This window comes from Neodiprion fabricii, chromosome 4 (assembly GCF_021155785.1).
Source record: "Neodiprion fabricii isolate iyNeoFabr1 chromosome 4, iyNeoFabr1.1, whole genome shotgun sequence".
NCBI lineage: Eukaryota > Metazoa > Arthropoda > Insecta > Hymenoptera > Diprionidae > Neodiprion > Neodiprion fabricii.
Window position 1 is genome coordinate 7,847,063 of NC_060242.1, and position 17,542 is coordinate 7,864,604.

Sequence of the window (17,542 nt, forward strand, 5' to 3'; positions counted from 1 at the left end):
GAAATCCCATGATTGAAGTTATATAAAGACTGATAGCCTTATGAGATTTTTCCTAATCGAAAATAGAAGAAATAAACTCATGTTCAAGCGGCGCCACCTGCATCCTACCTTGCACGCGCAACTCAACAGCGTAGCTGCTGTTACCATCGCTCACCGAATAGTCGAATATAATTATGCCTATGGAATGACGTACGGGAACAGACTGAAATTTTCATACAACTCCGTGTGGACGCCGTATACCTACTTTTCAACTACGCAAATTCATTTAGGCCAAATTCAGCAATATCAATTTAAATCCATCGCACCGACAAAAATAATGCTATGTATATAGATGCACAATAAACATGCACTTGGTTTACTGTTGACAGAGTTGGAAACCTTTTCTTGATGCAAGGAATGGGAAACATAGTCGAAGAAGTTAATCAAAGAATAAAGATATATAATTGTTCCTATATGTACCTTATGTAATGTTTGTACATATGTTTAATACTTAACTCGGACCGTTAACTGAAGATAATAATATGTATCTTCAGTCAACGCTCATATTTTCATTTCAAAAAAAGATGCAGCTGAAATATAAAAATAATTTCTTAACTGACATCAGGGGTCCGTGATTTTATTATCGATGAAAGATGACTGCTTTAATTATGGATGAATGATGGTCGTTTTAATTATATATGAAGGGTGATCGTTTTTATCTTATATTTAAACGGCAATTAACTTTGGATGTTCGCGCACGGTTTTTTTTTTCTTATGAGGTATGAGATAATCACTAAAATGGAGAACCTGGTGAATACGCAAAACAATCTACAACTAAACCAAGATCAAAAACACGAATAGCTGTAAAATGTTGTCATTTACCTATCGGAAGACAATGCAAAAATCTTTGAAGAAATGAAAACAAATCGGAGTAGAATAAGCACAACCACCAAAATACGAGAGAGCTGAATAATTCTACAGCGAAATACAAACCGAACATGACCTATGAGCGACTTGAGAAAAAAAACTCTGGCACTAAAACGATCGCAATAAAAGACTGTAAAACCATTGAAAAATAAACCACAGCTAAATAAATTTTACCACACATTGTGATCATGATGATTCTGAACTGCATCGCTAAATCTATGTATCGGTGAAAACAAGATGACTGACCCTGAACCAGACCTAGACCAGACGTTAGCCTAAACAATGAAACGTTGATTTTTCAGTATAGTCAATAAGCCGTTGCGCGTAGATTTTCGCGAGTTTCTTACTTCCTTAGGATGTTCAGCCGTAGCCTCACTCCAGTTTACCTTTACTTGGACCGGCAAACGCACCGGCTTGATAGCGGAGTGATAGTCGACAGCGTTGAAGTGGAACAGAGGAATTTTCGTTCTTACTATTCCAAAAATAAATACAAAAACTAAACAAAAGAAGAATTTTCTCGAAGTAAGGAAGCAGATTGCAGAAAACGTTATTGTGAGCTTTTTGGTGTGGCTACGGAGCGATAATTAACGCTGATTTTAATTCTGTGAGTAAATTTCAGAGGGAATATAAAGTAGCGAACGGTTAGAAATTTTTTAATTCACGTGTCAAAGAGTATGTGAACTCGAAATTCGTGGGCAAATTTCTTGATAAAGCGTATTTGGTTTCTAAAAAATTGTAGAGTCGATTTACGGTTTAAAATCGAATTAATTTCGCAATTAAACTGCGCACAGTCAAATTCCGCTGTACATAAACATCAGAGGTGTCGAGACACACCTCGGTCTGCGTTTGTTGACATTTTCGAGTCTCCGCCCTTGCAGCCCGGTGCCTGCTGATTGTATACACAATTACGTAATACATCGTAATAGTAAAGGGCTATTTTTTAGTTTGAATCTAATAATTACGATTGACATCATTCATTTTTAACTAGCAACTGAAATAAAAATTTTCACAAAAATTGTTAATTCGAGTTTTTGAATTAAAAAATTGAAAGTAATTGCAGTAATACGAATTTATTCATCGAAGAAGAAAAATTAATTCCCAGTTAAACTTTTCTAATTATCGAAATGGAGAACTGATTCTTTATTCAATGTTTCGAACCAAGAGAATGAAAACAAATCTCGAATGTAATTTTTCGAATTAAGGAGTTAAAAATAATTCTGAAAATTAAAAATAATTCCTACTTCAATTTCTTGGGGTACAAAAAAATAATCACACATCTAATTTCATGAAGCAAGAAATAAAAAACAATTCAGAATTGATATCTTACTTCTACATTCAAGTAGGTACTGGCTTGCCTATCAACGCTAATTTGTACTTTCCATGTGAAAACGACTTTTATCTCGTAAAATATGTAAATTTATAAGTAAATAAGTGAGCAAATAAATTCGCAATTGAATTTGTGTTTTTGGGCAAGTGAACTAGTTCCGACGCGCGACGAGCGGCTGTCGAACTGACGGGTTGAACTAATCCTTGAACTGGAGTTTCATCTCCACGTAATTACATGCCACTGGCCCACTCTTTAATTCTTTGCGCAGAGAATGGACGGTCGGCAAAAGAATCATACATCATACATCATACATCATACATCATACATCATACATAGTATTAAAGTTCGAAACCAAATTTTGGATATTCGGATGTTCAGAAAGTGAAGTCAGCCACAATTTTTTTGTCACTTGACGTCATCGATCTATAGTAATCGTCGACGACGAAAGTCAGCTAGCCGAATTCCTCAGTCTGGAAATAACCGCGCAGTAGAGAGGACGTATGAGAATCGCGCTCCGCAGATTTCGAGTACCGGGTTCTCTATCTCCTGGATCCTGCGCTCCGGGTTCGCTACCTGGTGAAACACGACTTCCAGGACAAGCACTCCGTAGTTCCTGCGCTCCCAATCCGCTACCTGGTGAAACTCGACTTCCAGGACAAACACTCTGTAACTTTTGCGCTTCAGGTACGGTACCTGGTGAAACTCGACTTTCAGGACAAGTGCTCTGTGGTTTCTGCGGTTCAGGTCCGCTACCTGGTGAAACTCAACTTCAAGGACAAGCGCTCCGTAGTTTCTGCACTCCAGGACCACTACCTGGTGAAACTCGACTTCCAGAACAAGCACTCCGTAGTTCCTGCGCTCCCAGTCCGCTACCTGGTGAAACTCGACTTCCAAGACAAACGCTCTGTAACTTTTGCGCTTCAGGTACGGTACCTGGTGAAGCTCGACTTTCAGGACAAGCGCTCTGTGGCTCCTCCGCTCCAGGTCCGCCACCTGGTGAAACTCGACTTCCAGGACAAGCGCTCTGTAGTTTCTACGCTTCAGGTACGGTACTTAGTGAAACTCGATTTTCAGGACGAGCGCTCTGTGGATTCTGCGCTTCAGGTTCGCTACCTAGTGAAACTCGACTTCCAGGACAAGCGCTCTGTAGTTTATGTGCTTCAGGTACGGTACCTAGTGAAACTCGACTTTCAAGACAAGCGCTCTGTGGTTTCTACGCTTCAGGTCCGCTACCTGGTGAAATTCAACTTCAAGGACAAGCGCTCCGTAGTTTCTGCACTCCAGGACCACTACCTGGTGAAACTCGACTTTCAGGACTAACGCTCTGTAACTTTTGCGCTTCAGGTACGGTACCTGGTGAAACTCGACTTTCAGGACAAGCGCTCTGTGGTTCCTACGCTCCAGGTCCGCTACCTGGTGAAACTCGACTTCCAGGACAAGTGATCCGTGGTTCCTGCGCTCCAGGTCCTACACCTGGTGAATTTTGACCTCCAGAATCAGCGCTCCGTGATTCCTGCGCTTCCGGTCCGCTACCTAGTGAAACTCGACTTCCAGGACAAGCGCTCTGTAGTTTCTACGCTTCAGGTACGGTACTTAGTGAAACTCGATTTTCAGGACAAGCGCTCTGTGGATTCTGCGCTTCAGGTCCGCTACCTAGTGAAACTCGACTTCCAGGACAAGCGCTCTGTAGTTTCTGTGCTTCAGGTATGGTACCTAGTGAAACTCGACTTTCAAGACAAGCGCTCTGTGTTTTCTGCGCTTCGGGTCCGCTACCTGTGAAACCCGACTTCCAGGACAAGCGGGCCGTGGTTCCTGCGTTTTACGTCCTTTACCTCGTGAATTTCGACCTCCAGGACGAGTGCTCCGCAGTTTCTGCTCAGTACAGTGAACAGTAAGGGCGTGAGGTATCTCATTAATCTTGTATTATCTGGTAAAACACTGATAACGAGTAAGCAAGCGCAGCGAGCGTACGAGCACAACATCCAGCTACACTAGGCATTCGACCCCGAGCGAGGTTTAGCGAGCGAGGGTTTTACAGCTAGTTAATATTAAATGGCAAAACTAGTTTAAATCAATATCAACCACTGTTGAGTGTGAAATTTTTCCTCGTAGAAAGTTGAATCAGAGACTTGATGAATGATGGAATCGCTACTTACAAAGTCATTAGAACTTAGAAAATACAAGGTGTGGAACTTGATAAAGAATGAGTTATAAATTGACTTGTTGGAATATGGAATAAAAGCATATTTGTGAGACGTGGAATAGATTTATGTACTTGTAGAGAACGTTGCTGAAAATATAGGGGAATTGAACCTGCTGCAGCGGCCGAGGCCGAGCTCGCAAGAGCCTCGATGAAATTCTAAAACTCCAAAAGTGATTACAGCGAGTTGAGTAACATGATCGACTTGCTGTTAACTGAATTGAATAGTTTTAATTTCTTTGATAAGTTTGGGCTATAGTTTTTCGCCTTGCTTCACCCGTTTACAAACTGATGTATTTGCACATCTTAACTCCTGGAAATCAAGTCTTTCGAGATTCTTCAACACCTATCAAAAGTTCAAATAATTTCACAAGACTTTTGTTCCTTATTAAAATTAATTTGCAACGATCCTCATGAATATCCATTATACATTTTTATATTTATTCAAGAAATTGTATCATTTCTCTCAATTAAAACCCAATTATCGCTTCCAAATTTTAAAAAAACTCATCAAATAGATTCATCGTTCTACATATTTTCAACGTGCTTCTAGCAAAGAAAAAAGTGTTTCAGAATTTTTCACATGTTTTAAAAACTTGAGATATCGAATTTTTTCAACTCATAATCTTAGTGCTCAACAAAGCTAACAAAAATTCTTCATAGGAGCATTCTTCAAATGATTAGAACTGAAAATGAAGTATTTTAAAATATTTCCAAAATATTTGCAGCTGAAAGTTTACTACGTGAGTAACTCAATTGGACGTCTTAGAGATGCTACTGTTGCCTGTAAAAGATTTGATGTATTCATGTAAATATAAACGATACACGTTCACGTACTTGATTGAAATTAATTTTTTTCGTTGTATAATTTCGGCGTACATATTGTTGAACGGGATTTTCTTAACTATTCAATTTCACTATGATGACGGTATGTTACCAACGTTTTGCGACATAAAGCCTGTTGGAAACAACGAATGAAAGCAGTGTGCCCCTTTCCTCTCGTATGCGGAATTTAGCTTTTTTTTAAGAAAATAATTTATGTTAACGATTCAGTTACCTTTAATTTATAGTTATTGCCCCAAGAAAAATGATATACCGTTTAATTCAATGATTATACAGGTTCTTCGTTATATGTTAATTCGAATTCAAAGCAAATATAAATGATATATTATTTATGTTCCCAATTCAGTACGATTTTACGAATAGATTCTATATACTGCAGTCCGTATTCTCTATATCAGTTTAATATAAGTCGTTGAGTTAGATGGCTAGATTTTCTAGTGCTGCATAACGGTTTCAAAGCTTTTCTTTTATCCAAAAAAAAAAAAAAAATCGGTGATTATTGGAAACGTTTAAGCGCACTGTGATCACCAAATCTAGCTGTTCTCGAGTTGCCTTCAGTGATTCAGTCACGATAATTTGAACCCCTTGTAGCCCCTTCTGACATTTCTCTAACAAACTAAATAAGATCTTACAAAATCCATACAGAAGGTATTAATAACAAGTCCTTAAATGCTATTTATTTTAAAATTTATGATTTTGGGCTAGAAGGCGTTAATTTTACGTTATCTTAAATTTAGTTACGATATGAAGATTATGTTAATTTTGTACGTCAAAATGTAACGAAATAAAACCCGATATGCGGCTGAATAGTAGGTTGTACACGAAGTAGGTAAAGTCGATCATGTTTCTCCGACGCGGAGGAGAACATGCTGTTCGGAAAGTATTAAATTGAACTGAGATACCTTGATCAATGATTTATTCAATTTCAAAGAAAATACAAAACTGAGCCCTAACGAGATATCTTCGGATGTAAATTCGGCGTCGTAAACACGAGGCGGTCAACTTACGATGAGCGCGGACATACAACCCTTCCATTCGCACACTCAAGCGGAACTGGTGAGACGGTACTGGTTCCTCAGCCAGCTCTAGCTGACGGTGAGAGCCGAGGTATGTTTGTTTGTTATAGTCATAAAATTTGAGCGAGCACTAAACGAATTCTATGCCCTTCACATCACAACAGGAATTAGTGTTGAAGCAAGAACAAATTAAGTTGCATACCTAAGGAACCACTGGAACGTTTAAAACGAAAATTCATACGAATCTTTGTGCTATCATTTGAAAAAAAATTAAAATACATGCATTGCGATTAGTGCATTTCACACTACTTCCTATATAATTTCAATGATATTTCGATTATACAGTCGTTCATGTCATGATTTTTATTACAGATCAGTAAATAAACCGAGAAATAATAAAAAGATATAGTGCCAAGTGGTGTCGCTATGCATGGATTGATATTTTTTTAAATATGTTGAACAAGTCTACTTCTCATTTGATTTAAAAATACACTTTCCTATTGGAATCGATGCCATTCAATGAGTTTGAATACACCGAGCGAACTCCAATTATTAACATTACGAGGTGGGAAATTTTCTATAATTAAGTTCTTACTTGTCTGTATGCATACAGAACTGTATGACTCACCAGAGAGACAGGGGAATCAATTTATGGAAGTAACAAACAATCGGTAGAAACGACAGTCGTCTCTATGTGACTATTTTCTTGTTTAACAGCTTCAACCGATAAACATTTTTTCAAATATCATAATGTACAGTTTTCTTTTATGTAAATAAAAATTAATTCGTGTATAATATTAATAACTGCTGTCGGATATGGCGGAACTTCCCCACCATTGCACAAATTGGTAAATACAATGCATATGTATAGCTATATACGCTTTTAATCCAGAACTTATGTGATAATGAAGTATCATCTTGTGTAGGCATTAATGTTAGACAATTTTTGCTTTTATTTTTTTATCTGCACTGTGTCAAGTTCTATTCAAAAAAAAAAAATATCTCATGGCATGAAGTTGTGTTTTATGTCAATGGTTTGCGCTTTATCATAAAGTTGAGGTTGTGAGAAAATCGAGTGCAAGTAGATTTATTCACAGTCACTCATAAAAGCGACGTGTGTTTTGATATTGCAGATAAAAATTTGACCAGTGGTTCTGTATTACTTTTAAAATCATGGGAAAACCAGTGCCAAGAACCTCGGCGCTCGTCGTTTCGGCAATCCGAAAACTGCGAGAGGCCCAAGGTTCCACTTCGCGGGAGATAATGAATTACATAACCACGGAATATGACGTCATCAAGCCGACAGTTAAACGACAAGTGAGTGAATTTTCGTGAATTTAGAAATGTACTTTGAAAGAAGAAATAATCAGGGTAAAAATTCTTATTTTTACGTAAAAATGAACATTCGTCATATATCATGAAGATGAACGGAAGCCCGAGGTATGAGTCATTTGACGGCAGAAAATAAAAATGTCATTACAGTGGTAGTTATTTCGGTTACCTTCTCTCAAGTTGTTTCTTATTACACAGGCTTGCTAAAAAATATTTTGTTTCAGCTGCATAGAGGATGTTTTTGATAAATATTATGTTTTCGAGTGTCCCGAATCCAAAAATTACTTCCATTTCCGTCCATTGCGTACAGTATTTTTGCAAAATACAAGGTGGTTGCATCAAAAAAGCATAACAATAATGAAAAACTACCATTTCATCACAATAAACTAAAGAATATCTCTTCATGGAATGTTCGCAACATTTCGTTTTCATTCTTTTTGCCTATTCCACATTTTCATCTCTTTGTTACTCCTCCTAAAACGTTTCTGCTCTCTATTTTCTGTTTCCCTGTTTGTATTTATTCTCTAGTATCACTCTAATGCATATTAAATGGAAGTGAGAAATTACTTTTGCATGGATTTTTTAGAATCAAGAATAGAATACCAGATTTCGAGTTGAACGAGTTTTACGTTAAATGAAACTACAAACGAGTTTTGATAAAAAACCTGACGTGATGCAATTTTTTAATTATTCTTCCCGGTTTCGGTGAGTAGAATCCTATAAGAAACAGTATAAAAAAAAAACATGTGTAGTTTTTTGGTTGCAGACCTGTGTTATTGGCAAAAATGTGAAATAGTGGCCAAGCAATATGGCACCGAGATCTAGACTACTGGCAAATGGTTGTGGGTCAACTATGGGAATAGAAAAGTACAGACATCATAGTGCTAAACCTCAGAGGTTTTAGTTTTTTTACATGGGATTAATATACTGCAAAAACTAGGGTGAAAGTTGTCTTTCAAAATTAAATATGATCCAGTTAGAGCAATGTATTTTTGCAACGAGATACCACAGCGCCAAATTTTCAGAACAAATTCTCACGGCAACTTTTTCCAAAATCTACACAGCTGCAAGCGGCGCTGAAGCGAGGAGTAGAGTACGGAATACTGACGCGTAAACACGGCCACTATACCCTGAGCACTGATGCCTGTAGGGTTCCAATGACTATGGGGGGTGAAGGAGGGCTGGTTGAGAGCTGCGGAAGGAAGCGACGCAAGTACCGGAAGTGCAAGAAGACACGGCGATGCGCCCGTGGCTGTGTCCGGAGGCGGCGGAAAGAAAAGTGCGGCAAAAAGGGGAGGAGGAGGAGAAGCCGACGAAGGCGATGCGGCAAACGCCACCCGACTCTCGAGCCCGATAACTTGGCTTTGGACTGTAGAACCAGAAACGAGATGAACGCCGAAAGAAGCGAGCACAGCAACAGAAGTCGAAGCAGTAACAGTCATAGTCGCAACCGTAGTCACAGCGTGCATTCTACTCGCACTGGCGGTAGAGAGAAAAGCCTGGATCGACGTGAGAAGCAAGTTGAATAATCGAAGCAGATTTTCGAAAGTTCAAATGAAGTATTGAGAAATTCGTATGAATCGTCGTCATAGCGAGTAAAATTTAAAAAAAAACGAATCTAATGTATTACTACAATCGTGTATCGGGAGGATTCTGTGAAACTCCCTAGCCACTCAGCGCCAGAAAATAGGCAACCGCAGCTAAAAGACGAATATCACTAGAACTACCACACCAGTCAAAATTACTGGTCTTTAAAAATATTTAATAAGAGAAAATGTTTACATCGATATGATGTGAATTTTTCACTGGTTTTGGTAGAAATAGCTTCGTCTTAATTTCGGTAGTTCTAGTGATATACATCACTACGGAATGTAGCTTCGCGTGTCGATCTGCTCGTCTACAGTGGCCAATGTACAGAAATCTCAGGGTATAATGCACCGTTATACCATTTTTTATATCTCGTCGTACTCATTATTTATTTACACCATTTTATCTTCTTCGTCCTCTTATTTTTGATAAAGCCAAGAGCTGATTTTATTAATTTTATATTTTTGTGCACATATTGGATGAGAAGTCATCTATCTCATCTATCTCGTGATATACTGTTCTCCAATAAAGACTACATATACGTATGTGTATGAGTTATTGCCCAACTTTATTTAATAGAATGATGTTATCTTGAATCAAAGATTTAGAAATTAAACTTCCAAACATATTCTTAACGTTATTGGAGAAAGTATGTATACTTTCATAAATTTCGCTACAGATGTATAATCTTCAGTCAACGCTAATTGTGTCCATGCCATCCAAGCCCCAGTGTTCACTCATCCGAGGTATTTTCTTATGTAAGTGAATGATTTTTTTTGCGTCTTTTATCATTTTTTGGTATTTTTAATGCTAAAACAGGTTTACTTGTTGTAATTTTGATGTATCTGTAACCGTTTTTCTGTTTCCTCACGACCAATGTAATTTACCGATTTCCTGTGCTTGTTTTTTCTTCTTTGTGCGTAATTCATATAAATTTTCACTGTACTTCGTATTTTTCGTAATGAATATACGTTAAATTTCAATTTCTATATAGGTTTCCGTATATTTATTGCATGCATTAGTCCAGTAAAGTGTTATTCACTTTCAGGTCTTAAAAAAATTGAACTTTTCAAAGCCCACACCAATGACTGTACATTTTCTTGAAAGTTCACAGTGTTAAGTATAAGATTCAGAAAGAATTATTTCTGCTTCTCTATTTGTTTCAAAATTGTGAATTTTTCAAACAAATGAGTGATAACTCATGGGAGTATAGAAGCGGAGTCCACGACGGTTTGCTGTCAACAGTCAACGGGGAAATTTTAAATGGTTCACGAAATGACGGTGAGCTTGAGTCTTCCTACCTCACATCATTATGGCTGAATATGAAAAGTTCAATACGAGATTCAAACGTCAACTGCACACACTTGATTAAATTTTACTGTGTACAAGTAGTTCATTCATCACATAAGTTCACGTTTCTTTCAATTCTAGTACCTCTAAGAATCATTCTGTGTTCACCTGCCAACAGGCCAGCCTTTCAACGAACTTCGTCAAATATTATCAACCGTAGATGTACCGTACGTACTACGACCCGTTAATTCTCTTCGTCAGTCGAGGGAAGAGCATTAATTTCAAGATTGCTGGAGCTGTCTGGTTCCTCCACCTGGTTTGAGCTTGACCTCCAGGACAAGCGCCCCATAGTTTTGGCTGTCCAGGTCCTTGACCTGATAACTTTTGACCTTCCGGACTAATTTTCAAGTTTACAAGTGTGAGTATTGAAAACGTCATGTTTTGTACTATCAAACCAATATGCATGATTCAGATAACATTTTGAATCCGAAAAAAAAAAACGAACGACCAGGATCAACAAATTACAATTGGTGAATAGTTGGCATAGTATAAATAGGAATACATGACAATAACGTCGTTCAATTAGATCTAAAATTGCTTGTTTCAAATCTTTTAGCACTTAGCTGATTGTTCTGCGGGATTGTTTGACGAAATATATTGTCATAAAATCACAATACGTTATATTTACATGCGCACGCGTAAACGTGATTTCTAAGATTATATAGGAAAAATCTTACCGGCAGATTCGGTTTGCGTCACATGCACAAAAATAGTGTTCATTCCGTATACTGTGAAACAAATACCAGAATTTTTTGGAAAGTCCATCATGCCCCAGTCTCTCCTTCAACTATGTCATATGGTAAATCACCGACAACTAGTAATAGTCCGGGAGTTAACGACAGATTTCATTGCACCATTTCCGCAAGCTTCATTTTTTTTGTATGAGTTATATTTGTAACGTATAATATTAATCTGAACGTCTGCCAGCGCACCCCCTCGACAGGGGGTTACAGGAGGGTTACAATTGCAGCAAAAAATCGACAAAAAAAATTTATAGCCGCATACGCGGAACTGATTTTACGTACCAGTTGAAACATAAGAAGCTTAGAAATTATCGTCTGCCACCTAAATTCCGCAACAAAATTCGTCTGCCACCCACGCAAGTAAGCGCAAAAAAAATAGTAAAAAAATTTATCATTATTTATATTGTCTTTCAGGCCGATAAAGATACAGCGTCGTAGCCGCGATCTCGGCCGCAACTTCATACGCTTGGCAGACGACCTTCGCGGTATCTTATTAGTGGCAGACTATTATTTTTGTGTTTGCTGATATAAAAAGAAGCATTTTAATCAATTTCATCCTTGCGGGCATAAATTTTTTTACTATTTTTTTTTGCGCTTACTTGCGTGGGTGGCAGACGAATTTTGTTGCGGAATGTAGGTGGCAGACGATAATTTCTAAGCTCCTTATGTTTCAACTGATACGTAAAATCAGTTTCGCGTATGCGGCTATAAATTTTTTTTGTCGATTTTTTGCTGCAATTGTAACCCTCCTGTAACCCCCTGTCGCGGGGGTGCGGCGGCAGACGTTCAGATTATTATTATTATTCGTTACAAACATAACTCATACAAAAAAAATGAAGCTTGCGGAAATGACCCGGAAATTTCTGTCGTTAACTCCCGGACTATAAGCTACCGCACGAGCACAGAAACTAGTTACACTAGGCATCCGACCCTGAGTGAGCTTCAGCGAGCGAGTGTTTTAAAGCTAGTTTTCATTATTTCGAAGAAAAATCCTGTCATTCTACACTTTCACAATCATACCATAAGTATATTTCTTCATTATTTCTATTTCAGATTACTCGAGTTTTGAAAACTCACCCTAAGCAACATTAAAAGCAAATTGAAAAAGCAGTATTTACCGAATTTTAAATCCTTCGCCTACGTTATCCAGTTGGAGACTCCCGAAAGAAACGAAGAAAACACCGCTATATGTCAGCAAGATGTTTTAATCGTAAGAGTAGATGCACTATGTACAATAATGCACGTACGTGGAGGTCTTATTTTTTTGCGAAAGGATAAAAAAATCTCGAATTTAAATGTAGTGCTCTCACGGTACGGTGCTGATGCCGAAATGTAGTAAGAAATATGAAATAAAACGCCACAAGTAATGTAATTTTTCTACTTTCTGCAGCTTAGCAATCACTGCTCATAGGCTATGACTCACAATCACATGCGAACCCGCTGTTTCCTGATTTTGTAGAAGTCCCACAAGACCACAACCGTTACTACAGAGTCAGAACAGTTTTTTGAGCATTACTAAACCATAAAAGGGTAGGTAATATGTTTGTTACATTCCTCTGAACATACAATGAACGAAAATCCTAAACGGGTAATTGCTTGTGGATTGAGAACGCGATGATGAATAAATTCATCTGTGATAAATAAATCGTGAAACTGACGATCAGTATGTGTACTCACAGACAAATATTGAAATGTCGCAATGTGAACAAGATTGTTTGTCCCCTCGATTTCTAAATGAGAGAGAGAGGGGGAATGAGGATAATTGAATAAATTACTTATCGCATCGGAGAGTTTTAATGAGATAAGTTTCATCCGTTTCTTGTTATATAATATGACGAGCATTTTGTATCAGAATCATTAAGCCACGACAACTTGTGGTATAAGCGTGCGTTGTGATTTCTTCGGGGTTAAATCGAAATCGCACTGTTGCCAGACTGTTTTGCCAGAAGAGAAATCAATTTCGATTTTGTACCTGATCCTGTGAAACAAAATCATTGGCACAACATGGATCGCATCACTTTGACGTTCTTCGTTGTTTTCATCGTCTCAGGACTGCGTGAAGGTAAGATTGCGAACCACACTGCATATGCTGAAAGACATTTTTGTTACTCTTGTCTTTTGGTTTTCTCTTACGTATCGTACGGAGGAAACTGCAAAGTACGTAGTTACAGTAGCGCTCAAAAGTATTTTGACAAAGATATTAATTGTGTTAATTACATGCAAGAATAAACTACAAAAATCAATAATATTATTTGTTGAAACAAATTCGATGTTCTAAATAATTGTTAAAAATTAACTCTCCATTACTCGAAAATAAAGTTAAAATAAAGAAAAGTAAGAAAAACGATTGGTTGAAGTAATAACGAATTTCATATTATCAAAATACTTTTGAGCGCTACTGTACATATTTTTGGTCATCGTACTAGATCGACTACTCTGCAGGTGGGAGAAAATGTCTGACATATTTTCAAATAAAATCACGATATATTAGATTGGAAACTGACAAATTCTGAAGAAAGTTTATCCAATCTGAGCGCTTTTACATTCCTTGCATAGGCTCAGAGATGTGATGGATATTTTATCGAACGTTTTCAGATATCAACGTGAGTTTGCACGGAAAAGTTAAAATCGGAACTATTTTAACGTTGCTCAACTACTTCTAGAATATCTCTTTCACTCATTCTTCAATATGCCATGATATTGGGAATATGAATGTTATCTTTTTGGTGTCATGTAAATTTTCGATCCGCAGGTCTTGTGTGGACAGTCAGGAAAAACAATAAAATACTTCATTTTCTTGCCGATTATGTATTGTTTAGTTTGAATGATTACGTTTTCTTTCGAGATTTTGAGACAGACTTATGAATCATTTATCCGCTAGCCTTTGGAAGCGATGTAATTTAGTGTATACATGTATGTCTCAGCGTTTAAGAAATCTAAAAATTTCGACGTAGTATTTTATTGAAACCTTTTCATCAAAATAAATCGCCAGTTTGATGAGAAAAAATATTCGCCGAACCGAGTTTAACTGATATTTCTTCATTTTCTGCAAAAAGCCTAATAATTTAAACTTTTTTAGTATTGAACAATCCAGATTTATGATTTCGTACTGATCTATAATGCCTGAAATTTGGAAAGTTCAACTTTTTGAGGATGAAAACTACATGCTGAAATTACAATCATTGGTGAAGATACTGAAATTAAAAAAAACATGAACATACTGCATGACGAATGAACTACTTTTTTTACAGTGGAATTTTATTAGATGTGGCAGTTGACGTCTGAAGTTCGCCACAGAACTTTTTATCATCACCCATAATTATGTGACGCAGAATGACTCGGGCTTACTGTCACTTGATTAACCACTTAAAATTTCCTCACATACTGCTGCCAGGAAACCACCGTCTACTGCCTTCCTGTACATTTATAAGTGATAAGACGTATTGCAAACTACGTGTCGACTAACTCATCAAAGCTACGACATGTAGTTTAACCTTGCTGGTTGAAGAAAAAACCAATTAAACATCCACTGGACATTCTGGCATGATATTTTTTTTAAGATGGCAACGTTTCCTCCGTACTGGAACAAACATAGTTTGCAAATCGCAATATCAGTAATTTGAATAGAGAACACTTTTGATGACACTTACATGTAGAAATGTCGGTAATACACGTCGGTCCTGTGAATGTTACCTCTTTTACCAATAGAATTGGTATGCTTACCATAAACCTAATCATTCCGTATCTACGTGTACTCATGTAGGCGTTGCAGCACGAAAACCAACGATAAGTTCCAACGCGAAAGATGGCATGATCCAAGAAGGAAATGAGCTGAGAATATTCTGTGAGGGTGACGGCAAGCTCCATTTTTCAGTAATGGACGTTCCATGGGCAAGTATCAATTCTAACCAACTTGCCTATACGCGCGCTGATATTTCGATAACGCTGTGGAAAAACTACAAGTATCTATCTGCCACTAATACCTTTACTCTTACCTTTAGACCTTACAGGATGAAGATTCGTGCAATCATAATATAAATTACGGTCCGAATAACGCCTCCTTCGTTTGCCATAATGCAACTAGAAGCGACACGAGATGGTATGCCTGTGCCGAGGAGGGTATCGTAATCCGTAACACCGACCAAACTATCGAACACCCTGACGAAGACATCGCTTGGATTCATATCTACGTAAATTGTAAGCAAGATTTTTTCCGTTTAAATATTACATTTTTTGCGCGCTTAGTTGATGAAACAAGTAAAACTGTACCAAAAGATTAACGTATCCAATTCTTACATGTATTGTTTGGAAATCAGTACGACCAGCTGTAATCTGTAATAAACATATCGCAGTGTAATATTCAACGACGAGTGGGAATCAATGGATGGATGAATGAATGATTTTCTTTTCAAATAATTTATACTCACATCTTATTTTTTTACAATTATACATCCTTAATTTATTTATTTATTCGGTACGAGAACGAATGTTCTTTCAGTTGAACGTACTTATGATTTGTATTGAAATTGACGATTTGCTCGTGAGATTAAAAAAGTCGATAGTTCCTTCAACGTACGTATAAATTGTAATGAAACGAATCGTCACGAGACAATGCTTACAGAAAAGGCAGAGACGTGTGTTTTATACCCGTTAGGATGGCAAAAGAAAAAAAAAACGTTAGAAACGTGTCCATCTTCCAATCAAACGACTTGTGATAAATATCAACTTGATTTCTGTAGTGATTGTGTTGGCGACGCTGATTTTCATAAAAAATTTATTACTTCTCACTTTTCAATTTTTCTGTGTTATTTCTCCATTTTTAAACATTTATTTAAAACAAGTTCTATTTTTTTACATAAATCAACCTTCTTCCATCGATAAAAAACTGTTAAATTTACCCTATTTATTCTAGCTACGGAACCGTTTGCCCAAATGGCCACGGGCAGAGAGTTACCAGTAACGAAAAGAGGCCCAGTAGTCTTTCCATGTCGGACAACGTCACCTCATTGGATTGTGATGGCTCATACACGCAACGAAGTAAGTGAATGTGCACTCAAAATCAATGGTGCAATTTTCATAGTCGCACTCAAAGAGATCCCTAATAAAAATAACCATATTTTAGTACAGCGATAGGATATATTTTCCTTGTATGCAAGCAAAATTAACAACATTGACGCCAGAAAATAGTTGACTTGACTATGAAAAATAGTGTTATGAACTACACAAACCGTTAAATTTTACACCATTTTGAGTAACAAGGCTTGCGATATCACTTTTCTCAACGAAAACCTAGAAATTACAATTACAATTTTTACAAATTAATAATATCAGCTTAACAATTTTTAAACATTTGTATCAAATTCGAAGAACTTGACGGGACGCTTCGATCCAAAAATCGGGTTCATTGCGACGGGAGATCTAAATTACCTGGTTAATCAGGAAATTAATTGTTCCGTAATCAACGAACCCAGGGCATTACGTGATATGAAGTCAGTTTCGTATCGTCTCGCCGATGAGGAAGGTAAGCCAAACTTTTTATTGTCTCAGACCTCATTACGTGGAGATGTTGTACTGAAATATATTAACGGTATTTCTAATAAAGCATTTCAAACATTCTTTATCTCACACTCATTTACGATCAAATTGTATTCGTATAATTTGGACCATAGTATTTAAGGAGTAAACATGTTAGGTTACTGCAAGTGGTTGGTTGTTGCAACAATAATTTTTTGTCGTATGCAGATGATTTTCCGATGCCCAAACCAGAGATTGATAAAATCGCGTTACACCACATGGTGTGGGGAAGGGATCAAAATATAAATTGCACAATCACCGGACCTTATTCTGAAAATCTTATACTTCAATGGAAAGCCCCAGAATCAGTCCATGTAAGTACTCAACAACGCTGTTACAGTAATGAACCCCATGCATATTTGTAAAATTCCGGCCGTATATTTATTCAGTGGAAGAATTCAACGTTTATTGTAACTGAGGAACAATACGAATTATACTACCTAATATTGTACGCCGCTGACACAATATCTATAAAGAGAAATATATCTTCGTGATAATGGCACTCCATTTAATTTCAAGTGTAGCTGTACATGCACATAATTGTTGCATAGATTTATTCAGTGTGCTGATCAGAAAAATGTGATAACAATGACATTCCAGCATCAGCGGCTAATGATAACCGAGACCACAATGTATGCAGCTGATCCTATGTATACATCTTATA

The 17,542-nt window shown here is 37.2% G+C and overlaps 1 protein-coding gene across 1 annotated transcript; it reads left to right on the plus strand.

Moving 5' to 3' along the window:
• The first annotated feature begins 7,465 nt into the window (after positions 1-7,465).
• Positions 7,466-9,153, plus strand: LOC124179782. Its single transcript, XM_046564516.1, has 2 exons — positions 7,466-7,609; positions 8,689-9,153. The coding sequence occupies exons 1-2, from the start codon at positions 7,466-7,468 to the stop codon at positions 9,151-9,153; spliced, it is 609 nt and encodes a 202-aa protein (XP_046420472.1).
• The last annotated feature ends 8,389 nt before the right edge of the window (positions 9,154-17,542 follow it).